Source organism: Xiphophorus hellerii, chromosome 10 (assembly GCF_003331165.1).
Source record: "Xiphophorus hellerii strain 12219 chromosome 10, Xiphophorus_hellerii-4.1, whole genome shotgun sequence".
Taxonomy (NCBI): domain Eukaryota; kingdom Metazoa; phylum Chordata; class Actinopteri; order Cyprinodontiformes; family Poeciliidae; genus Xiphophorus; species Xiphophorus hellerii.
In genome coordinates, this window is record NC_045681.1 from 2355419 (window position 1) to 2381204 (window position 25786).

At 38.0% G+C, this 25786-nt stretch overlaps 1 protein-coding gene across 2 annotated transcripts in view; it reads right to left on the reverse strand.

The window, feature by feature from the left end:
• The window catches only part of ankfn1b (ankyrin repeat and fibronectin type III domain containing 1b), a 189134-nt gene extending 167169 nt beyond the window's left edge, over positions 1–21965 (reverse strand). The window contains exons 1-2 of one of the 2 annotated variants that reach the window (XM_032575207.1): positions 21743–21965; positions 16445–16531 (exon numbers count right to left, since the gene is read on the reverse strand). In XM_032575207.1, the coding sequence (XP_032431098.1) occupies positions 16445–16461 (17 nt within the window). In that variant the 5' untranslated portion in view covers positions 16462–16531; positions 21743–21965. Of the gene's footprint in view, positions 1–730; positions 1982–16444; positions 16532–21742 lie in introns of those variants that run through there. The other variant, XM_032575206.1, reaches the window with a different exon arrangement.
• Positions 21966–25786: the final 3821 nt, after the last annotated feature.

Below are 25786 nucleotides of genomic sequence, written 5' to 3' on the forward strand. Positions count from 1 at the left end.
TCATTTTTCAGCCCTAATAGATTAACTCAAATCTCAGAGTATGCTACTGAAATTATTTTTGTACTCTCAGTTTGCCAATCTGTTTGTATCTAGTGGTATGTTCTAAAATAAATCCAATAAAGAAGATTTCATTCTTAATTTTTGATCTAAAAGACGAAGGAGGATTCATAATTTCCCCATTTCTCTGCAGTCAGTTTGCTGTAAATCCACTTCCCTGCCGCTGAATGATAAACAGCAACACATCCTGAGTGCTAGTAGGAAGCCGACAGTGTGAACGTGTGAAGCAGATGTGAGCCGAGACGAGCTGCTGGCTGCTTCCCCCTCTCCCTCCACGCTCCGTCGTTCCACATAACCAGCATGTTGACTCCACGCTTTTCTCTTTCTATCTATAGAAAGACGCTCCGTGTTGAAACTGAGTCAGTGGGAAGAACCTATAGTGGGCTCCAGCAGCATGCCTGACAGCACACATCCACTGCAACCTCCACACTTATGTAACAACGCACACAAACAGGGAGCCACTCCGAAGCTAACACCTGTGATCCTGACAGGTGTGTTCAGCTCTGCAGGTGCTCTTGGTGTTAAACGCAGAGAAGTGAAAGCTTTCTATAGGGTGCCATTTAGGCTGGCATGCCTTTGCACACACACACGCACACCCACGCACCCACGCACACACACACACACCCACACACGCACACCCACACACACACACACACACACACACGTGGGTTACCTGGCCTCTGCCACCGTGCAGCAGTAGCTGCCACTGCGCCGCGAGCTTCTCCCCACCCGCAGCTCTTCTCGAGACTTGCGGCGGTTAAAGTAGTCGGTGAGTTTCCCGAAACTTGCCATTTCTCTTTTTTTCCTTTCCTCCTTTCCTTCTTCCTCCGCCTCTCAGGCTCCTTTATTCCCCCCCACTCTTGCCCCACTCTTGAATAAACCTGGAAAAGTCCAGATTCTCGCAAGATCCCTGCGAGAGTTCCTCCAGACTTGGACGTGTCCGTTCCGGTCAGATGCTTGGCGTGGTTCAGCGGCGGGTCCTGGGCATCACCTCCATCTTTTCCCAAAGCCTCTCAGAAATTCTGCGTCTGGTTTTTGCTTTTGTTTTTCTTTTTGCTCCCTCGATGGCTTGCCACTTCGCGTGGAGCGTGTACACTGACTGACTCTCTGGAAATAGTAACGTTTGTAACTGCCTACCCATCGACACAGCAGGAGCGCTGCCCCCTCCTCCCCTCTGCTGGAGAGCAGACAAGGAGGAGAGAGAGAAAGAAAATGAAAAGGGAGGGCGGCTGAGCAGCGATCTCCTCTCAGGCTCATGGGAGAAAATGATGCTTGTACCGAAGCCCCCGTCTCTCTCTCTCTCTCTCTCTCTCTCTCTCCTTTTTTATTGCATGCTATCTTTCATGCAGGAGTTTTTTTCTAAAAACACGTCTCCCAATCAAAGCTGAAGAGCAGAGAACATCCTCCATCTCTCTGCTCTCAATCTGGGGACACCTGCGCCACAATCCCAGCTTCACCTGTTAGTCCCACTGACTGCAACTCTATTTAACTGGGAGGAAAACAGAAGCAGAGGAAACAGAGAAAGAAGAATGGAAACATCCAGTTATCAACTTTCTCATTATTTACAGTTTCAGGGCAGCAAAATCATTTTAATTTTTGTTTTTTGTTGTTTGAACTGAATTGAAAAATAATCTGGTTATTTTTGCAGTTCTGGGCAACAGGAAGAAATCTCAAAAGGGCTGCACTGATTGGTGGCGATTTTCTTCATTTTCGGTGATCTGCCGATACTTACATATAAAGACAGTTACAAAGTCGGCCTTCTATCACCTGAAGAACATTTCCAGGATTAGAGGACTAATGTCCCAAAAACATCTAGAGAAACTCCTCCATTTGTTTATCTTTGCATTTATTACTGCAGCAGCATCTTCACAAGGCAGCTTAAAAAAAAAATCATCAGATCCAGAACGCTGCTGCTGGTGTTCTGACTAAAACCAGGAAGACAGAGAACATCACCCAGTTCTACAGTCCACTGAGAGAACAGACTTTAAAATACTGATGTTAGTTTATAAATCACTGAACGGCTTAAAGATCTGCTGCTGCTGGATCAACCTTCCAGACCCCTCAGCTCTTCAGGTTCTGGTTCTGCTTTGCATCAGAACCAGAACTAAGCAGCAGTCAACTTCTATCCACCACAAATCTGGAACAAACTTCCAGAAAACTGCCAAAATACTGAGTTCCTTTAAATCAAGGCTAAAACCCCACTTGGTTAGAGTTGGTTTTGAAACATAATCAATGAAACAATAATCAATGATCTGATGTGTAACGATGGTAAAATGTAACGATTCAGCTGTTGACTGTGTTTCTGTGACTTTGTGTTTTTGTGATGTAAAGCACTTTGAACTGTGTTGCTGCTGAAAGATGCTAAACAAATAAAATTTGATTGATTGATTGATTGATTGATTGATTGATTGATTGATTGATTGATTGATTGATTGATTGATTGATTGATTGATTGATTGATTGATTGAAGTCTTATGCTAAAATCAGGCTCCTAGAGAATCAAATAACTCAAGACATCACAATATTTTTTGAATATCTTTGATTTCAGTTCCTGAAACATGTGCTTCCAAACATTTTGACAAAGATTTTACTTGAATAAAATCTTTCAACCACTGATAAATATGTTTTAGTGCATTTCTTTGCATAGACTCTGTTTTGATTGGTTTATGCTATAAAAAGTCTCATTTGCTTTGCAACCTTTAACAATCTGAATCGACAGGTTAGGCTTTTTATAAGATTGGTAATCGACGATCGGCCAGAAAACTGCAATTGGTGCAAACCTAATCTCAAAGACACAATTTTTTTAAAAATATCTTTGATTTGAAAAATGTTCCTTGTAAAGTCTTTCGACCACTCATAAATATGTTTTAGTGCATTTCTCTGCGTTTTCATTGGTTCAGGCCATAAAAAGTCTCGTCTGCTTTGCAACCTCTAAAAATACGGTCACATTTTCAAACTTCCTGCTTCCGTCCTCAGACTTGCTGCACGCTCTTTGACTTTCTGCGGCTCTCCTGAAGCCGTTCCTTTTGACTACCGAGCCCGAGGCCCGGTCCAGACCCGCTACCGACATGCGTCCCGGCTGATTCGGTCACAAGTTGACAGCTTCACGTAGGAGTGTGTCGCACCCGGCAGTGAAATCTGTCATGAATAGTTACAGCTCTGATTGCAGATAAACAGGGAGCCACGTCAAACAGTCAGCTGGTGGCGGAGCAGCAAACAGGACGACAGCAGCTCTTCTCATGTCCCCTCAACATCACCAACGCATGCATCCACTCACCCAAACCACGACCGTTTTAACTCGATCCTGATTCACCTGGGTCACATTTACAACAACTGCAAATAAATTCACAAGACGGTTTCGCAGACAGACTTCAGATTCTTACCTTATTGGATTTTCTGTCATCCAATTTAACTGAGACAAGTCCGAAACAATCAGTCAGACTGAGATCTGATTAGATAAAAAACAGAAATAATTCAGTGCGTCAGGGCATTTATCGCATCGTTTATCATTTATCACAATAAGAATTTTTATTCATCGTTGTCCCAAAAAAATGTTATCAGTGATAAATAAATAAAAAATCACTTTAATGCTAATATGAATGTTCTTAAAGGGCCAGAATATACTGATTAAACTGTTAAAATATTGATAAATTGTGATTTGTTTCAGCATTCAATAAGTGTTTCTTAAAAATAAATACCTGGTCAGTCTCTCCGGGATTTTGTGATTGGTTTGCGATCAAAATCACATTTGAATTATTTGCACTAATATATGATGTTAAATGTGACTTTTTATTAATCTCTTTATTGATCACGGACTATTACTTGACATCCAGTAAGGCTGAGGCAGCAGTCACTTAAACCCAGTTTTTGGTCAATTTTGAGATAAATTTGCAGCAAAATCAGAAAAAATTTGGAGATCTGTTGATTTTGTGTGAATTTGTGAAAAACTGAAGGGACTTATGTAAGTTGGAGTCTAAAGGGCCACATAAAAAGGTTCAATGGGTTTTATCAGTACATTCTGACACACCGGCCCTTTAAGAACATTTGTTGATATGGCCCAAAATGAAAATGAGTTTGAAACTCCTGATCTACAACACAGTCAGTCAATCATTTTAATCAGTCCTGGTGTTTTGACAGTAAAGCTGCAGAAACTTTACCAGACACTTTTTTTCCTGTTTCCTCCTGTGTACTTGGAGTAAATACAGCCTTGGTGAATCCCCCAAGAGGAGGAAATTAGCAGCTTAATCGCTGTGGATTATGTGGGCTACCACCGGAGAGAACAGGAAGCTTCAGTGGGAAAACCGCAACACTTTCTTTTCATCCTCAGTCACTCTTACCTTCTCATTTCTGAAGGTAACTTTTTAATTATATACCCTTAAAATCCTTCAATCAGTCTGACTTTAGAGTAGGTCATAATTAAATGTTTTTATCTTTTTCAGATCAGGAGTTGGGGTCTTAAATTTTCTGGATTGCAGTATTTTTACAGACATGATCCATGTTGTTTTAGAGTCAGGAAGGAAAAACTCGCTGCAGGTCCCTTTAGGTTCTGCATTTCCCTGAAGATGAATACATTTTAATCCTGCTTACCTCAGTTGTTGTGTTTATTCTGGAAATGGTGGAAGCTTTGCTCGAGCATTGCTTTAAACATTGTAAAAGCTGAGTTTATGGTATTTTCACAGCATGCATTTTCATGGTTGAGGTTTAAAAAAAAGTTGCTGAGCTGGGTGGAAGTTGTGATGCTGCTGCAAGTGCAGATTCACCGTCACGGATCACTGGCTCACTAAAGCCCACTGAGACATAATTTATGTTTTTAGCTTCACCCTGTCCTGTTTCTTACTCTGACAAGTTGAAATAACGCGCAAATTTTAATGCAAATGATAATATCAGTATTTTTATCGCAACTTTGATTCAACTCTGAAAGAAAAAGTAAAAAACAAAACAATAAAAAAGTAGAAATACTTTAAGCACCTTTTGTTATCCATTTATTAATCAAAAAAATAATCAGCAGATTAGACAGTAGTTTATTTTTAGCTGCATCTTTTGCTAGAAATGAACAAGAGTACACCACAACAGTGGTGTCCAAAGTGTGGTCCGCGGGCCATTTGTGGCCCTTGGACTGTTTTTTTTGTGGCCGCCAGCTGCAGTTCATGAATGATGCAAATTTGTTTCGGTTGAAAATGTTAAGTACAAAACAAGATTTTATAATAATTAGAACTACATATTTCCAGAGACTTTTTCTGAAAAATCGACTCTGCTGCACCCAAATCAGCTTTTGTTTTATTTATTAAACTTGGATAAATATAGCAAAGATTTTGACAATCAAGTCCAAAATAATTTGAAAAAGTGTTGTGTAGAAAAGACTCAAGTTGTTAAATGAAAAATATGTACAATGTGACAATTGTTTTATCCGATTAATCGAATAATCGGTTACTAGTTGCAACATTAGTTCAGATCAGAAGGAACAGAAACAGAAATTAAAGAAAACAAGTTAGAAAAAAAAAGACTTTAACATGACTTAACATCACTTTTATTCACATATTACAGAGCTCTGCCTTAGGTGCTGAGAAAGTACAAATCTTGCAGTCATGCTAATAGCCACTTATGTGAAAACGTCCAAAGCACAAGCAGCAGTGGAAGTACTTTTAGATGTGTGTCTGAAGCTGAAGTGTGTTTGAATGCATTTGCCTAATAGGTGTAACTGCTACTTTTACTGCCACAGCAGGTGTTAGTGGAATTAGTGCTTGAATCAAGCTGCTGTGTTGCATTAATTTTCTTTTTTTTATGTCTGAATTACAGCGCAGTCTCTGGTTTTGCTGCTTATTCACAATCTGTGGGCAGCTCACTGACTGTTATGATCAAAGAGGCGTCGACAGAGATAAGACGGGAAGAAACGAAGCTGAGAGTTCGGGGATAAAACAGACTGGAGGACGGCGGAAAACACGATATTTTCTTAAAGTAGAAAGGAGCTGAATGTCACAGCTGGAACACGCCGACACGTCTGCACACAGACGGGCGTTATCCCGGGGCTGCTATGCTGGGCCTTTAACTCATGACTCATAAAGAGCGTGGCGGTGTTGATCCCCGGCATGCTGGGAGACGGAGCGATTACGTCTCACCATTCCACAAGGATATCAAAGATTCCTGTGCTGTGATAAAAAAATGGCACCATTCATTGCACTGTGAATACTGTTGTAAGGCCTGCTACAATAAACAATAATGATTTATCATTTTTCTCTTTTTACCAAAAACTGGATGATAAAAGTCTTCAGTTTGGTGTTTTGGTCTTAACATGTCCTTTTTTAAAAAAACCAATTTGTTTACAAAGGCTTCATAATTATTTTTATTTGTTTTTTCTGTTGTTTATTTTGTATATTTAAAATGTCTTCCAGTTCCAGGGTTAGATGCTCAGTAAAATTTAAAGTTTTTATTATGCCTTTGCCATTATATTGCTTAAAAATTGTCTCAAAACAACAATATTATCATTTATCGCAATAACGTCTGGGACAATTTATCGTCCAGTATAACTTGTTATCGTGACAGGCCTAACCGTTGTTTTTGTGCATCAGTCTACTGATTTCTGCAGGGAACGCTGCGGAGTAATTACATAATTTTGCTATTTTTTAAACTCACTTCTTCACTTTTTAACTTGTAAAATAATGCATCGAGGTACAGGTGCACAATATGGATTTAAAGTTTTATTAGGATATTTTGTGGTAGTATTGTGATAAAGATAAAAGTGACAATAAGAAATATTTATTACTACTTTTTAGAGACTGAATGAAGCAGCAATCATAGTCACATAAACAAATACTGCTCTTGAAAAATGCTTCTTTAGGACTTCACAGTCAAACAATACAAATTATATATCTAACATGATATTAAGAGGACTTCAATCTGTAAAATAATTTTAAAAAACTGCAGCTTTAAAGCCACAACTGTTTAATATTTGGCTAGATTGAGAACAGTAACCAAAATCGCAAGAAAAGCCCAAGATGGGTTAGATGTTTGTTCTTACAGAATGATAAAAACCTCTGATGACGCTTGTATAAAAGATGAAAAGAATAATTATTTTGAACAATTCATACAAACTCTGTTCAAGTTTGATATATTTGACATTTTTCCTTTCAGTTGAAATGCTGTGGATGTTTCCAAAGTGAGAATTCATTTTGCTTTCTGACTGAAAGTAAACACAAAAAACAGCAGTGAATGAATTATTCATCTGCCAAAACTATTTCAGCCACTCAGAGAGGAAAGCCATCAGTAGCTGGAGCTCAGCTCTTCCTCCTTGTGTTTCTAAATTCCCTTCAGAGGTTTGACGTTCGCTCCCTGGCGCATGTGTTCATTTTTATAACCGTTTCTTTCTCTTCCCTCCGAACCATCAGTCCTAGCAGCCTGCCTGACTTCTCTCGTCCTTTTCTCAGTTTTCTCTCTGCCGTTGTTTCAAACAGAGACCCTTATTTGTCAAAATTAAAGTTATAGACAAAATATCTGTAATAAAAACACTCTTCACAGGATGGATGTATTCACATGTCTGATTTCTGATTCATTTATTCTTTCTATATTTGGTCATAATGCTTTAATTTAAACATTTCTGTTGCAACTTTGCTTCACTCACTATCCCACACTGCAAAAACAAAAAATCTTACCAAGTATTTTTGGTCTACTTTCTAGTGCAAATATCTTAGTACACTTGAAATAAGACAAAACTAACTTCAAAGTAGCTTTGTAGATAGTGAAGCTAGGGCTATAACGATACACTAATCTCACAATACAATACAATATGCGATATTCTGCTCACGATATGATATGTAGATATATCACAATATTCAGCAAACGGTACGGTTCAACATGATTCAATGCATTTTCATGATTTTCTGAAAGAGAGTGAATTTGGTGATATTTTGTAACTGTTCTATAGACTTGGATTGAATTCATTGAACTGATGTAATACTGTGTAATAAATGTTTTTGTTATATATTTGTTAGACATTTCCTTTGTTTAAATGTTAATTGTGTGGCTTTGTGTATTTGGTTATGCAGAAAATGAACCTTTTTTGTCTTATTCTCTTATATTAGATAATGTAGTTTATCTAGTTAAATTCATTATTTAATTGTAACTGGTTGTTTCACTACAAGTAATTTTAATGTAATGGGGGTAAAAACGGTCATGTGTGATAACTGTCATTTAATTCATAACACAAAACTCAAAGTAGGATCTAACTTATCGATCCTCTCTGATGAAAAATCAATACTTTCTGAGGGAAAGAAATATTGATACATATCGTAGAATCGACAAAATTACACAGCCCTAATAGAAGTTTGCTTTAAGTAAATAATTCTTTAATATTGGTGAGAAAGTTCTAGTTGTACTATTGCCGTTACCTAGCAACCGCAGCCGGGCCCAGCCCGTTACCTAGCAACCCAGTTCCAGTTCCACTGGCAGATTATTTCACTCATAGCAAAACGTTTTCCCGACGTTATAAGTTAATTTATCTGCCAATGGAACAAGTGCTTTTCCATCAATATTAAGAAATGATTTACTCATAACAAGCCTCTATATCTTGCTGAAAATTACTCTTAAGTTAATTTGTCTTATTTCATGTGTACTAAGATATTTGTACTAGAAACTAGACCATAATTACTTGGTAAGATTTTATGTTTATGTTTTTGCAGTGAACTTTATGTACTTGAGCTGCGTAATATATATACTATTTCATCAGCAGCGTTGTTTCACGCTCTTTCACCGGACGGCAAACCACCATGGTTCAAAAAAAGCTGAGACCCTGTGAACATAAAACTGAAAAATTGAAGAAGTGAGGAATGTAGCAGCTTTAAGAGTCTCTGATGTTACAGCACACTCCGCCTTCATCTATTCCTGTCCTTTCAGTGTTCACTCAGAGACTGGGACTCAGAATATTCCCGAGCCTGCTGGGCAGTACAGTCGGACCACTCTCAGATCAATGGGCTGTGGTGGCGGCGGGGGGCGGCTTAGGCAAGGGGGGCGGCAACACAAATCATGACAGAGAAGTGGGGAATGAAGAAAATTCAGACGGAGAAGGATGGAGACAGGAGAGGCCGATCGATAGGCTGAACACTTCAGCACACACACACACACACCCACACACACACACACACAACCCACACCTTTCACACAACGTTAACTGCAATGAGGGATCCCAGAGCAGCAAATAGCAGCAGACACACACACACACACACACACACGCCGACATGCTGCCTGAAAAAGGCCAGCCATCAATCTTTACCTGCAGATTCATTCCTGCACAAATTATAATCCTGGTAAATTGTTTCACGAAGCGTAGTTCATTAAGTCACGTAGTTTATAAAGCAAATGCTAATAAAAGTTGCTCAGTTCTGGTAAAATATAACTCAGTAAGACTGAATGAAAGCTATTTTTTAAATTATCATCAGGCACGACGGTGAGAACAGCTGGTTTCTGTGGCAGGCTTCACCCAGTTTATTTCATCAACAGGACATTTAATTCTTGCACAGCGAAAGGAAATTTGCTTTTGGTTGATTTTGAAATGGATTTAATAATCGTAGGGCAGCAATTCCTGCTTTTAGAATTTTTTTCTCTTTTTTATCTGATTGTTATTAATCTGATGGCAGATATGAGCAAGTTTTCAGTTAGTCATTTCTAACTAGAGCCACAACTATCAATCGTTTATTCAACCAATTAATCAATGGATCTGATAAAAACAAATTTGGCAAATTTTGAAGACTTCTCATTTAACCACTTAAGTCTTTTTTATACAATGTTAAATTTTATTTGATTGCTTAACATGCAATAACAAAGCAATCCATTATTGTACACTTGAACATTTGTAGATTAATTGATTAAATTATCATTAACCAATTAATAATTGGAAAAAAGAACAATAGTAAAGTAAAGATTGTGTGAATATGCTTTACTTTATTGCTGTTCTTCTATTTGTGTGTGTTTGTTTTATATTTATTTTGTTTATTATAACTTTGTTCATTCCTTTATTACACCATCAGGTTTTCCCTCAATAGTATAAGCCTGGCAGACCGCCAGGCTTTACTTGTGCCCCCAGCATTGTTTATTTGTTTTAGTTTTTTTAATTGCTGCCTTTTTAAAAACTTAATAGTTGGTGTTTAGGTATTAATCTTCCAGTCTTCCAATAACACATAATTATCAAGTGATATTTTCAAATTTTCTGTCAACTTTAAACATTTTTTTAACTCAAAGCACCGTGGACCGCTGGCTGAATGACTGTTCTAGCGCCCAGAGCACCAGGATTGGCAGGTTTTCTGGGGGAAACCCTGCACTATGTTCAATAAAGTCAAACCAAACCAAATAATTTGATAGCAAAAGTTGATTAATGGGGGATTTTGTTATTTTTACAGAATTTCACTGGATGGCGGTCACATAGAGTCTTAATACAATGCATTATTTTTTGGTTATACTGTGACATAATGCAGAAAAATTCAAAGGTTATGAACATTTTTGCATGGTAAAAGGTCAAAGTTATCTTTGCATTACAAACATAACTGGCTGCTAAGCTAGTGTTATTTAGTCAATACCGCCGTTTTTGTACGTTTTGTGTTAAAGCCTGGTTTTATGAGGCGTCTTATGCAAGACTTATCTCCAAATTGTGACCTGTGTTGTTTTCCCCTAAAAGCTACTGAATCCATCTTATTTTTCCAAGTCTCTCAGTTTGTCTGGTTTAAGTGAGTCACACTCACTTTGTTTTGAACATCCTCAGCCTCCTCGCCCTGTTTGGATGGACACTGACCGCTGCGTCTGTTTGTGTCCACGTCCAGCTGACCCTCCGTGATTCATTATGCGGCAGTTTGGCGCTGAGTGTCGCTCCTCATTGTCTCCGTTATCTGAAAGGCGATTAGGCCGCCGCTGCTCAGCATTGTGTTTTTTTGTTGTTGTTGTTGAAGTGGAATTCATAATGTGACACGAGAGCTTCTCCAAACGTTGTCACAAAAACACAATCGGTATCACTTGGACCGGAAATACGGAACAAAACACGGACAAAACAGCTGATACATAGAATGAAAGACCGATAATATCAGTACAAAGAAAAAAATGCAGTGAAAACAAATTATGAAACCAATACAATTTAATAAAGAGGTCAAGATCAAGAGGACATAGTTTGACAAGGACTTGAATTTATTCATTTTAAGTTGAGTGATTTGGAGCAGCAAGAAGGTTCTGGGTTCAAATCCAACCCTGGTGTGTTTCTGCATTAAAATCAATATGACCATTAAGTAGGCCTGCAACTAACAATTAACTTAGTTATTGATTAATCAGTTAATCAGTTATTCTAACGATTAATCGGTTTTTAAAAAAAGATGTATTTTTTATATAAGATTGGAAATACTTAAAAAGATACAAACAGACAAATAGTTTAATTCATTTTTTCCCTTAGTGAATGCTTGATTATTTGTAGCAATGGACGTGTCAGCAGCTAAAAAAAAAATACTTCTAACTTCTGACTGTGTTGCTTGATCTTTCAGCAAATGAAACTTTTTTCAGTCTGTAAACTCCAGTTAATGATTAATCGATTACTAAATTAGTTGATGATTAATCAGTCACAGATTTATAGATAAAGTTTCTTTTTTCCCCCATCTTAAATGCAACATATACATATATATATATATATATATATATATATATATATATATATATATAATTATTATTATTTTTTTTATTTTTTTGTACAGTTTTGGCTTAATTACTTCTCTGACTGTGTTGCTCTTTCAGCAAAATAAACTTTTTTGAGTTTGTAAACTCCACTTAATGATTAACTGATTACTGAAATAATCAAATAATTTAGTAATCGATTAGTCACAATTAATCGATTCAGCCCTACTCAGCAGATTGTCACTCGATAACCAAAGAGAAAGTGAGTTAGTTGATGCCACCAGCTCCTTTCCTCTGCCTACATCCCCCAGAATGCTGTGAAATTAATGTAGTGAAATTATTGAATATTCTATCAGACGCATGTTCTATTGATACCGATCAAGTATTTCAATATATGTATTTATAGATTCAGTACAGATTCAGTTCGGATGTACAGGGTTGATTCCTCCAAGAAAGCGTCTTTCCTAGTTATATTCAATATTCTGCATTAGCTTAGCACCAGAATAAACTCTTGATGCACTTATTAACATTAAAGGATTTCTGTCGTGTTATTGTTTTCAGTTTGGTATTTTTTCTGCTCATTCGATGATTCTGTGGTATTTTTCATAAGCAGAATGTGCCGTTAGTCCTTGTAAACACAGAGAGGAGGCGTAGCAGTTTGCTGCCTCAAACAGTCCGACTCACACAGGAAAGCAAGAGTACATAAAGACGCAGCAGAAGATGAAGCAACAATCTGTCTTCTGAATCCAGACGCATGCAGCAGATTTCCCGTCAGAACGGCTGCACAGCGATGAGATCAAGCCAAACCGGCACCTCAAGTACTCAGCTGTGACAAACATATAACAGATTAATATCACAGCAACAGCAAAAACAACTCCGCTGAGCTGACGTCGGAGCCATTACCCAAACAAATCTCACATCTGCAATTTAAGAAAACAGCAGAAATGATTTTTCTTTTGTTTTTAGACATCTACTTTGTCACTGTCATCTAGAGAGTGGTGTTCGAAGCTTTTACCGCCCGATGTGGTGTAATAAACAAGCAGAGATTTGGAGCTAAACCACCGGTGAATCATATTTTAAAGTCATTTCCATCAAGGCCAAGTATAACAGCACAGGCTTGTTTGTGCAGCCCTGACAGCTCAGATCCAAATGACCAAGTTTGGCCAGTTATTTCTCCAACAGCGATGACAAATTATTTACCCAGTTCATCACGTTGATGATTAAAACAGACAAATTGAATCCACCTCTCAAGATGCAGATTTCTGCCTTCTTCTCTAAGACAAACAGGAGTCATTCTACTGACCTACTTTGCTTGGTGATAAACAGTTAAATTCAGTCCTATTTATTATCCTCATTACCCTAAAATCCCAAAATGACAAATTAGCCACATCAGCTTCAGCTGGTACCTTATCTTCTACACAGGAGATTTTGCGTTAGGGGTTATTTGTCACATGTTTGACAGCTTAGTTTTCCTAACATCTCTGTCTCTGATGCTTTCATTAAAATACTGACAGATTCTTCCACACCTGATGGAAACGTGGAAAAACCAAAAAACATTTATAGGAGTTGCATAATCTCACATTGAAAAATAAGCCTTTTTTTTCCAGATTGTGAACAACAGCAGTTCACAAACTCTCTCAAAATAAGTCAAATATAATTCACTAGTGATACACTGATCCGATATTAATATCTGTATCACTCATCGGGTCTCGGTGTCACTGTTCTTGATCCATGAAGGCAGATCTATTCAGTCTAACTCTATGCTTTTTGCTCTTACTATTTATTTTACAATACATCTAGAATTACTAATTTAACTTTCTAAAGCATTTGGAAAAAAAAAGTTTGTTGCAGATTATTTTTACATGTTTGAGTAAAGTATTATTTTTTTGTTTATGTCAATTTCAGTTTATTATTTATTTTACATTGGCTCTTCTACTCATAATTGCACTGACTGAACATTGTTTTTACATATTTCACCATGTTTGTCAAGATATTGGTGTATTTAAGCTGGACTGGTGAGCAGTTATCAAATAAATTAGTAATTTATTGCATTTATGTTTGTGCTAAAAAACAAAAATTATTTATGTCAATTCTGCTGTTTCTGTGTATCGAATCGCATCGACTCAAATATCGTTATTGGAAGTGTTTTTTGAGGTAACTTAAATAAAAGTAGTTAAATATTCCAAGATATTAGTGTAAGTTTCAGTCCATGCCAGGGTGTGTTGATTAACTAATTTTATGGACGATAAATTGTCCCATAAGTTACTGGAACAAATTATAATTTTTCTGTTTTGAAATATTTTCAAGAAATATAATGGTAAGATAATACAAGTACAACCTCTTAAAGATCAATGAACTTTAATTTTTAATAATTCGCTGGAGCACAGACTGCTACAGGAAATCCTTCCTGCCTCCTGCCCACAGCCATCACCATCTATAGCGACTTTTAGAAGAATCTTAAATGATTTGAGTTTTAATTTTCCTTTGGGATAAATAAATAATTTTTGAATTTGAATTGGACACTTAACACTGGAACTTTAAATATCAAAAATAAACAAACAAAACAACAAATAAACCAAATTGTCCTTCAAAAAAGAGGCTATTTGACATCACTGCATGAGACTGAAGAAAGAAAGAAAGAAAGAAAGAAAGAAAGAAAGAAAGAAAGAAAGAAAGAAAGAAAGAAAGAAAGAAAGAAAGAAAGAATCATGCAATCGTGATTATGATTTTTGATTTTTATTAATAAAAATCTATAATAATTTATTGATTTTTATTTATCAATAAAAATCAATCATAAAAATCAATCGATAAAAGGCACAAACAGTCAAACAAAAAACTTACTGGATGAATTCAATTCCCAATAATAATGTTTATGTCGCCCCCTGTTGGCTGAATGTGTTAATCTAATTCTCCTGCACTAAAATAACCCGCCGCTGTCATTAAGTTCGGCTTTAACAGAATTGCGTCAGCAGTAATTGGAATGAACCTAATTGGCGATTACTGTTCAGGTTTTATGAAATTCATCTAAAAAAAAGAAATTCATTTGAATTTATTCTGACAAATACAAATAATTAGTGTAAGTGTGCCTGAGTGTGCCTGAGTGGGAGCATGTAGTTGCAAACAACACACACTCATAACTTTTATTGCGTTTGACTCTGGATTTAAACAGCTGCTGACGTTTCTACAGAAACGTTAGCAGAGTTTGTTGACCAACACAAGCGTGTCTACCTACACACAGGAATGCATTTCTAAAGCTCCTTTCCCTCTGCAGTGACTCATCAGTGAGTCAGGGGTCCCAGAGGAGACCAAAGTTGCCCCCCTCTGGCACTCCGCAGTTTGGCACCGAGCGGCAACAGGTTCCTGACGTCACTTAATCATTAAGGGAAAGAAAGGAGCCAGAAGGGGTGATTCACCGATCACTGGGGTGTCACAGTTAATCCGATATACGTGGGGAGAGGCAGGGGGACCGGCTGTGATGCGCCTCGGATGAATACTTTCACCTGACAGGTTTGGGGTGTAGCAGGTACGAGGGAGAGCGTGTAAGCACGGATCTGTTTTTAGGCATAGTCACAGGTATGAATTATACATGCCGCTTCAACTCTGCTGAAAGACGCGAGTAATGAAATGCCAGGGAGCGTATGTGACTCACACACACACACACACACACACACACACACACTTTACTGTATGTGAAAGCAGAACCGATGTACGGCTGAGTTACAGTCATCTGCAGAATGTGCTGAAAGGAGGGCAGAGAGGACTCCCACGGCTCTTATCGTTCTCTGCCCAGCTACTCGGCACGGACAGCGAGGGTTGGGCTACGACTGCAAAAGAAGTGTCTATGTGTTGGAAGAACAGCAACACAGGTAGAAAACCAAAACAGTGAAAGCAGAGAGAGAAAGAGGTAGGTGGGGTTCGGTAAATCCAGTTCCTGGAAACTTTAAGAAAATCCGTTCAGCTGTTTTAGCTGCATGCAGATAATTTTATGTCCTCACAAACAATGACACAGTGAAGCTGAAAGGCATTTGTAGCAAATACCCCCCAAACGAAGGCGCGCACGTCTCCGAGTTGTGCATCAGATGAACAGAGGTTTATTAGAAATAAACCCTTAGTTTCATGGTAAAAGCTGTATGCACACACAGAAAAACACAGTTTACACTACAAAACCACGCTCTTACAAACGTAATGTTTATAAATAAAAATAGCATTTACCACTAAAAATATCAACTGTAGTTCAAAAACTATACTCTAGTGTTTGTATACAATAGAACAAATTCACAGTTTTAACCGATCAATATTAGAAACACACCATATTTTTCGGATTATAAGCCATTCTAATTTTCATTTCCTTCCTGTTGAAAACTGGTATGATCCGTTTCTGGTGATGAATATTATTTTATTTTGAATGAATATGATGACCATAGTTAAAAACATAGGACATGGCATAAAGTTCATCCAAGTCATGAAAATTGATAACATTTCATGGCAAAATATTTCTTGAAAGGCTCACAAATGGTGGCCATCTTGAAAAAAATGTCCGTCATCCTGAAATTAAAGTGGGAAATATGAAAAATGGCTTTTAAGCTTGTATCCACACTTGAAGGATTTTTTTACAGTAAAATGCTACACCTGATGTCCGTCCTAATGCCAGGCGTACAGCTGGAGCGTGGGCAACAACATTCCAGGAAGTTTCAGAATAGAGACAGGAAGTGCATTTAGGAAACACAAAGCTTGTTGATAAAGCAGCTCTTACTCTATGAGTTGGTCCATCCCTTCACCCTGGGGCTCCGCTGGCTCCCCAGGTCTGAGTGGGTGATCTTTCTATTGCTTTCTTCTTTCCCTGCAAACAAACAGACTTGTCATGAAATACTTTGACCTCGTCAATCTGGGAAAACAGAAGGAACTTATGAAGGAAGAAAAATATTGTTTAATCATCAGTAGAATCATGTTTCATTTTGAAACTGACACTTTCTTTAATCTTTGTGGAAACAGACAGCGTAGGATTGTTCACACCGCTGTCTTCCGTCTGAACTCTGTCAGCTGCTCTCTGAAGGCCCCTCTGATCCCCAGGTGTTGAGTTTCAAAGATGTTCTCACATTCTGTGATTTATGATTGGAGCAGAGCGGGACTTGGCTTCACAGCAAAAAACACACAATCTTACCAAGTATTTTTGGTCTAATTTCTAGTGCCAATATCTTAGGACACTTAAAAAAAGACAAACTAACTTAAAAGTAACTTTTCAGCAAGATATAGAGGCTTGTTATAATATATAATAATTCCTTAATATTGATTTCAAAAAAGTACCAGCTTCATTGGCAGATAAATTAACTAATAACATGGGAAGAATGTCTTGTTATAAGTGAAATAATCTGCCAATGGAACTAGAACTGGGTTGCTAGGTAACGGCTGGGCTTGGCTGGGGTTGCTAGGTAACAGTGCCCATGTTATATGTTAAGTTATCTGCAGTGGAACAAGTACTTTTTCTTCAATATGAAGCAGTTATTCACCTAAAATAAGTCTCTATATCTTGCTAAGAAGTTACTTTTATGTTAGATTGTCTTATTTCAAGTGTACTAAGATATTTGTATTCCAAACTTAATCTTACCAATTACTTGGTAAGATTGTCTATTTTTGCAGTGTTCTCTGCTGTTATTTCGTCCCATTTTTATCCAATTCCTTCACCTAAACGTGAAATAATTGGAAAAGAACTGGTAGACAAGCTATATAGATATATCTCCAACCCAATCAACTATTCAGAAAGATTTCTTAATCAGCCTTTTTATGGTGACCCACTTTTCACCTGAGGCAAAAATAAACAGGGATCAAAATCCCAAAATCTATGCTAATGTGAGGTAACTCTGCAGAGCTGCAGCACCTGGATAAACTCTGTTTGGGATGTTAATAACTCTCTATTCCTCGAGCCAGCATGGTAATTAGGCTGAACATCTGGCGAGAAGGAAAACCCACCGTTCACATGAATTCGACTCAACTCCCTTGATACAGTGTGTTGATGTGTCTTTTGGAAGGTGAGCCTCAGGTAAACTGAGGACGTGTGTATCTCCATATGCCAGGACCTGCTCCTGTCAAAGGAGGTGAGTAGTCGTCCAGGAGAAGCGATGGCAGCAGATGCTAAGCATTCAGCTGCAAGGTCAATAAATGCAAATGAACCTGCCTGACATGCTCCTGCAGTTACCTAACATTAATCCTGACTGATTTTATAAATGAAGTGTCTATATGGTGCGACCTGTGTTAACCTTTTTCGGTTTTAATCTCAGGACTGCTGCAGAAAACATAAAGGTCAATATTTAGAGTTTATTGATGTCTTTAAAAGGTAAATCAAGTTTTCAAAGCGGCATTGAAACAACCAAAGTGTTTTTGTGTGAATTTATTTAAAAAAACATATATACTTAAATATACCTTAAAGTAAAGCTAACCAATGTTAAGCTAAGCTAAATAATCCAAGATAAGTTCTAATTGCACTCAGTTCAAATTGCTAAATTTCTATAACTTTAAAATGTCATTAAACCCACAGCTACAGTAAACTTACAGTGGATTCAGTAAATTAGAATATGCTCTATCGGATTAAAAGTACCTTTTCAAAATAAAAGCCTTTAAGCATGTATTAAGCATAATTTCAATTAAGCCCACATTTTTGCATTAGGATATTTTTTGTGTAATTTCTGGCTCTTAAAATATCAGAATTGACAGAAGTGAAGGTTTAAAACATGAGTCTACTCATGAAGTGGGTTATTGTGATAAAGTAAATTTCCAATAACATTCTAATTTATTCAATATGTCTGTATATTGTTTATTTTTTTATCTATATTCTAAAGAAACTTTTAGCCCTCCACTGTATGATCAGCATGTTTAAATCCTTTTTTTAGATCTACTTTCAGCATATAGCAGCTGCTGCATTACGCAGTGAAACTGCTTTTAGATCATTATAATGTATAATCAGAACAACAACAAAAAAATACTTTTTCCACTCAACACCTGGCTGAAACTCTGCTCCTAAACCCAAACATCATTTTAATGTGGTCCATAAAAATTATCCAAAACAGACAAAAACACATTCCTCTTGTTTTAATTTGTGTTATTTTTTTTTTACATATCTGCATCGTTGCCACATTTTTTCCGAACCCGATTCATCCACATCCTCTGCTTCCCCTCCACCTAGCCATGCATAATAATCTGCACCGTAACCTGGAGCGGTGGCCCGCCGCTGCCTGCCTGCCTGTCCCATCAAACATGCATAAGAAACAGATGTATCTTTGATGTACGTTTGTTCATGTCGTCCCACGTACATGAGAGAGTGAATGAGTGTATAAGCGTGTGTGTATTTTATGTGTCTTATGCAGAGTGCTTCCAGCCCCTGCGGGTGCAAGCCAGGCCGGGGAGATGCAGCTGCATGCCCCGACACACAGGCAGAGGGGGTGGGCAGCCATAGATCCTGGAAAAGACAAATAATCCGCACAGCGCCTGAACTATGCTGCTATACATTATGTTTCACCCAACCACTGCTTTAAACATTAAGGATAGCATTATGTATGCAAACTGTAGCTTGTTTCATTCAGATGTTTTTCTGCAAGACGTTTACAGACAGAAATGTCTCCAACAATATTCAACCAAAAACAATTCCTTGGAAAATAAAGTAGATTTTGATTTTGACCCTTCAGGGACACATAATGACGATTACAAATTATAAATGATTCTTTCACAGCTAGAAAACGTTGTCCAGGCCACAGAAAAACAGTTACAAAGTCGGCCTTCTATCATCTGAAGAACATTTCCAGGATTAGAGGACTAATGTCTCAGCAAGATCTAGAGAAACTCCTTCATGCGTTTTCTTCAGTCACATTGATTACTGCAACAGTGTCTCACAGGTCTGCCCAGACAAATCAATCAGATCCAGAACACTGCTGCTGGCGTTCTGACTAAAACCAGGAAGACAGAGAACATCGCCCCAGAAAAAACTTTCAAATACTATTAGTTCATAAATCATTAAACAGTTTAGCACCACAGCACATTAAAGATCTGCTGCTGTTGTACCAACCTTCCAGACCTCTCAGGTTTTCTGGTTCTGGTCCTGCTCTGCATCCAGAACCAGAACCAGAACATGGAGAAGCAGCATTCAGCTTCTACGCACCACAAATTTGGAACAAACTTCCAGAAAACTGCAAAACTGCTGAAACACTGAGTTCCTGGGCTAAAACCCCACGTGTTTATAGTTGCCTTTAGTTAATAACAACTGGAGCATTAGAAAGAGAAGTCTGTTTTTTAAAATCTGTTTTTGGTTTCCTGTTCTTTGCCACAGCAATGTAACGGTTTAACTTTTTTGTTGTTTTATTTTCCTTCTAATCATTGAAGTGTTGAAAATGTGCTATAAAAATAAAATCTCCTTGTCTGTTCTTAATGTTCTCCTTGTTCAAGCTGTTGGTGTAGGTTGACGGCCAACTCTTGATTTGTTTGGAGTTGTTGCTCTCAGATGATAGATTGAATGGAGCTCGGTGAGAAACTGAATAAATTCACAGCCGTCTGCATGATCCAGATCATTGTTTATGTTGTTGTCTTTTCCAAATTAATTGCACAACTAAATGAAAAGTGCATTCCTCCATAAATTACCGTAACTGATCGCTTTTACTGTTATCTTCCCTCATGTTTTGGTATACAGGAACAGCACACTAAAAACATATCTTCATACTTTCATTTTCTTGTAATATTTATTAGAAAGAGTTCAGTATTGAAAATGTCATTGAGGGTTGTCTTAGTGTTAGTATCGTTAGAAAGTTTTGTGTTGTGATAACAAAGATTAAACACTGACAAAAAAGAAAACTAAAACTGACACCTTTTAGCTTTTCACTTTATAAAAACATTTAAATGTGTATGTATCCTTTCCCTTCCACTTCATATTCAATCTGAATAATGAATCAAATCTAAACAGAAACTTATAAAAGTTTGCGGAAAACTTCACAGGCGCTCCAAAATGTTTCATCCTAATAAAAAAAAAAAACATTAAGCTTCAAATTTCTCCTTTAAGTAAATATAAACTTCAACGCACCAGTTTCTACTTTTAAGTACTACTGGTTTGGGCTGCAGGAATGATAATAATGGACAGTGTTGCTTGAATTACATGCAAGCGCTGCACTCAGTAGTAAGTATGGCGCTGGTCCATGACTGTGTCATACTTTACCACCTGGAGTTATGAAAACTTCCCTTGCACAAGTCTGTAAACAGGTATCATAAATGTGAGTCACTGCAGGCGTGAGCTTATCCTGCTTGTCATTAGCTTCATTCATGCCTGTGTAGCTCCTGATCAGCCCGTCTCTCTGTCTGTCTGCATATTCATGCATGACCCTGTAAAGTGACCCTGACCTGATCTTCCTTACTTCTACACACACGTGCACACAACCTCATATACTTTTTTTTGTTCCCATATAAACCCTGCACACACACGAACACACACACATATTTTTCCTTTTCCCCTTAGACAATTGTGTTGCTCATTCTCCACTATTGTGGAAGTCAGTCATTTCCACATGTGTGCTGGCCATAAAACAGCAAAGAGCCGACTAAAAGCATCCCTTTCCTGAGTAGCAGAGTCACAATTGGTCTCATATAAACACAGGACACACCTTAGCCCAACAGGTTCCACATATCATTCTGCTTCTGACCCGTTCAGTGACAATAAACAAGCCTCGCTTTAATTAACCGTCTCTGTTAACTTCCAAGATGTTTTTCTCCGAGACACAAAGTTTTATAGCAACGCTCCAGACCGCATCTGGTGTCTTTTGTGTGTGTGTGGGGGGGGCGGGGGGGGGGGGGGGTGCCCCCCCCCCACAACGTGCCTCGCGTTGGGTTTCCTGAGCATTGTCATGACAACAGTGAGCATGGTGGCCTTTGAAAACAATACTCCATACACACGTTGAGAGAAGTGTGCTGGACAAAGTGTGAGTTTAAGCACTTCCTAAAAACTTTAGACTCTCGGGAAGTTCCCTCAGAAAACGCAGAGGTGTCAGATACAGGAGCAAGAAGCGTGCATTCATTTTCTTACCCTTACTTAACGAAGAAAGTTTGTCTTTACGCCTTTTTCCCGGGGCTGTTCTTGCCTTGGCTTCCGTCCCTGTCTCTTTTAGATTTATTTTTCCGTAGCCCAACGATAATAAAAGGCTTGCTTCTCTGCTTTAGTGTGTAGTTATCCCCGTAGAGGCGCTGCGAGTCTCAAACCATGTGTGAAATCAGCGTCCAGCCGTGGGGCAACTTCCTCCGCCCAGACTCATTCTCTTCTTCTGCCTGCTTCTGCCAGGGGATGCTTTACTTTGCTTTGCTCCGCCTCGTTCAGCACTAAAGGTAAATCACTGCCATCTAACAACCCGAAGTTTTTCTAAACTAAATGAGGACTTTTCCAACTCTGTACTGTACCACTGAAATCGCCCAAAACTGGAACTTCAGAGCTTAAAGCTACTTATAAAGACAGCTAGATTCATTTAGAATATTTTTCCACTTACAGAACAATATGTCGTGCACAGTTTTTTCCAGTATTTATTTTTTTGCTATTTTGTTGTAAATCACCATTTAATCAAGATAAAACCTACCACAATCCCCCCCCAAAAAGTTTCTATTCTGGTGACGTCACAGAAGTCATAATGGTGCATTCCATTTCCAGTATGAACCCGGAAATTCCGACTTCCCTTTCCGAAAAATCAACTGGAACGTACCGCAAAGTCGGACTTCCCACTTTGAAAGTGGGAGCAACTCCAACAAACATCAGTTACGAACTAAAAGGCCCTTTTCAATATGGCCGCTAAAGTTAATATGTAAACAGTGTATGCATATGAAAAGTAAAGCGATGTTTGCAACATGCAGGTTGAAATCCCAACTTCCCCAACTATTGCCAATTTTTCCATCATCCATCCATCCATCCATTTTCTGTTCACCCGTTGTCCCTCATGGGGTCAGGAGGTGCCGCTGCCTCTCCAGCTACGTTCCGGGCGAGAGGTGGGGTCACCCTAGACAGGTCGCCAGTCTGTCGCAAAGCAACACAGAGACATACAGGACAAACAACCATCCACACACACACTCACACCTCGGGAGAATTTAGAGAGTCCAATTAACCTGACAGTCATGTTTTTGGACTGTGGGAGGAAGCCGGAGAACCCGGAGAGAACCCACACATGCACAGGGAGAACATGCAAACTCCGTGCAGAAAGACCCCGGGCATGGAATCAAACCCAGGACCTTCTTGCTGCAAGGCAACAGTGCTACCAACTGTGCAGCACACGTCTGTCAATGTTTCTTTATGCGCATTTTGTTGTATCACATTAGAAAAGGTTGGTGGAAACGGCAAATTTCAAATAAATTTGGCAAATGTTTCTGCTTACTTGAGTTGGTTATTGGCTTTTCTGAAAAAGAGTTGATATGCAAAAGAGGAGATGGAAACACATTTTTCGGAATAAATTCTGACTAGGCTTGTTGGAAGCAATTATTTTAGTAATCGAGTAATCCATAAATAATTCTGGTGATTAATCGAATAAAACAATTGATAAAGTAAAATATTGGTAAATACTGACAGAAAGGCAATATAAATATTGGATATCAACATCGGCCCAAATTTTCATATTTGTGTATCCCTAAAAATTACTTTTCTGTAGTTTAGAAAATTAAACTGTAGCAATAACAGCTCACTTTTTAAGTTAACCTGGACAAAAAACAGAGAAAAATCTGAAGCTATATTTAATTTACAATTTAATATTAAAGCAGCAGGCTCACAAATACACTTCTAAAACGAAGTTTCTACTTCTGTTTTTAAGTTTATTCAGTCAATTTAATAAATAAACTCTGACTTTGACCTGCCATTTATAACGGGGTCTTTAGCACCTGCGTCACACAGAAACACTTATGACCAGTCATGTCTGTGCTTACGACAGCTATACCCCACAATGCGCTCCATCACCCATTTGTTGTGACCGGGAAGGTATAAACATTTATTTTTGGTGCGTCCATAAAGCTACACTTATTATAAACATCAGATACAGCAGCCCAGTGTGTTCAGTAAATCTGTTCCTCCTGTATAGGTACACCCGCTGCACACTTCACCACCGTCAGCTCCGAACCGCCAGCGAGCAGCTCCTGGACAAAGGCCTTGTATTCCAGTCATTTTAAGGATGCTTATTGGTCCCAACAAAAAATATGAAAACTTGGACATTACCACCAATCAATAAAATCCCCACAGATCCCCAGACCGAAATTGAAAAATTGGACATGTTCTGCTGCTAGCACTTAGCATTCGTCAACTACTCTTAGGCGGAAGTGAGATCTTTGTGCGCTGTTAATCATCACCCGACTGGAATGCAGCGTGCTAAATAGTAAAACATAATTTAATGAAGATTCATTTGAGGAATAACATTAAGTGACTGAACGCTTTTTGCATTCTTTAGTACGTAATTGTTATCAGAAATCATAAATGACAAAAGAAAAACTAAATTGATAGAACAAGAACGTATCATATTGAATTGAAATTTTTTAAAGGTCTTATTGGCTCTGGTGGGCTTTATTTGATAGATAATTGACAGGAAAGTGGGTAACGAGAGAAGGGGAAGACATGCGGCCAGGCCAGGAATCGAACCTGCGACAGCTGCGTCGGGGACTAAGGCCTCCTTATGTGGGTTGTGCTTAACCCCTGTGCCACCACAGCAAACCCAATCAAATTGAAAAGTTAAATGTAATTTTTTTTATTATTATTATTTATCTACAGTCATGCTGAGAAATAAATATTTTATTCTGTCCAGAGTTTGGGCTGGTTTGATTTTATTTTGCTATTGAAAGTAATATAAACAAAATCTCAAATAAAGAGAAATAAAAAATATGTAATATAGACCTCAATAGAGACCTAATTTTGTAACCTTCCTATATCGTGACTGTAGGAGGCGCTGTTTTTTCTGTGCATCTCAAAGTTGTCATTTGTGTTTCACATCGAGCATAGATGGACAAGAAGTTTAAGTACTTTAAAAAAGAAAATACCTTAAATACTCACTCCTACCACATATGGACAGTTAGTGAACATAGCATTTCAGTTTAATCATTTGATCTTTAAAATAAAAAAACACATAAGGCAATTGATATTAGTTCCCTTAATCACATGCATTTTTATTTGTATTGCTTGTTTCCTTTGTTATTTACATTTTTCTAAATCAAATTTCTCCTTCAGAGTTGTTCAGTTGTATTACTTATGTTTGCAGCATGAACTTCAGGAAAGTTTGCCAACAATAAAACACATGGAAGCGTTTTGTAAAGAAGACCTTCACAGGGAGTACGTTTAAAAAATGTTAATCCTGTGGTTGAAATCAATATCTTCTTGTGTGTTTATTGTCATTTGCTAGGAGAAAGACAAATATAACTGGATGGTACCTTTAATCACAATGCTCCCTCACTCTTTGTTTTATTGTGTCCAGTACCGGCAGTATAACTGCTGTCATGCAGGACCTGCAACCCACAGCAATTAAAGTTTAATGGGTGTTAGACTTCGTTTCATTATCCAAGCAGCTGAAATCTTCCTAATCCTTTGAACCCCCCCTGGTTCAAACAACCGGGGTGACACTGGCATTAGCCGAGGTAATCCAGACTCACTACAGTTTCACATGCTACATTTTATCTTGAGAGAACTTATTTTGCATGGATGTATTAAAGAAGGAGTAGAAAACCCAATCGGGTCCCCATGCAGCCAAGGCTTCTGGCTTACAGTTGGGATAAGCAGAAGCAGAGTGTCGTTTTGAAAAGAAAAGGATAAGATGTGGATAAGGTAAGGTCATTTTATTTATATAGCACATTTTAGCAACGAGGCAATTCAATGTGCTTCACATGAATTAGAGGAAGTACAAACAAAATAACAAAAAAAAGCCAAAGAAAAACAATAAGTACTCCACAATTTATAAACTAACAGGAGTTTCTCTGCATAAACTAATAGAAAAGAAAAGTAAAAGTATAAGACTACATATTGGTTCCCCATGTTTAATAAGAATAAATAGTTAGTAATTTATAATAGGTTTCTCTGGATTCTTGTTCTGATAAAACTAGATGTTGGTTCTCCATGTTTGATTCT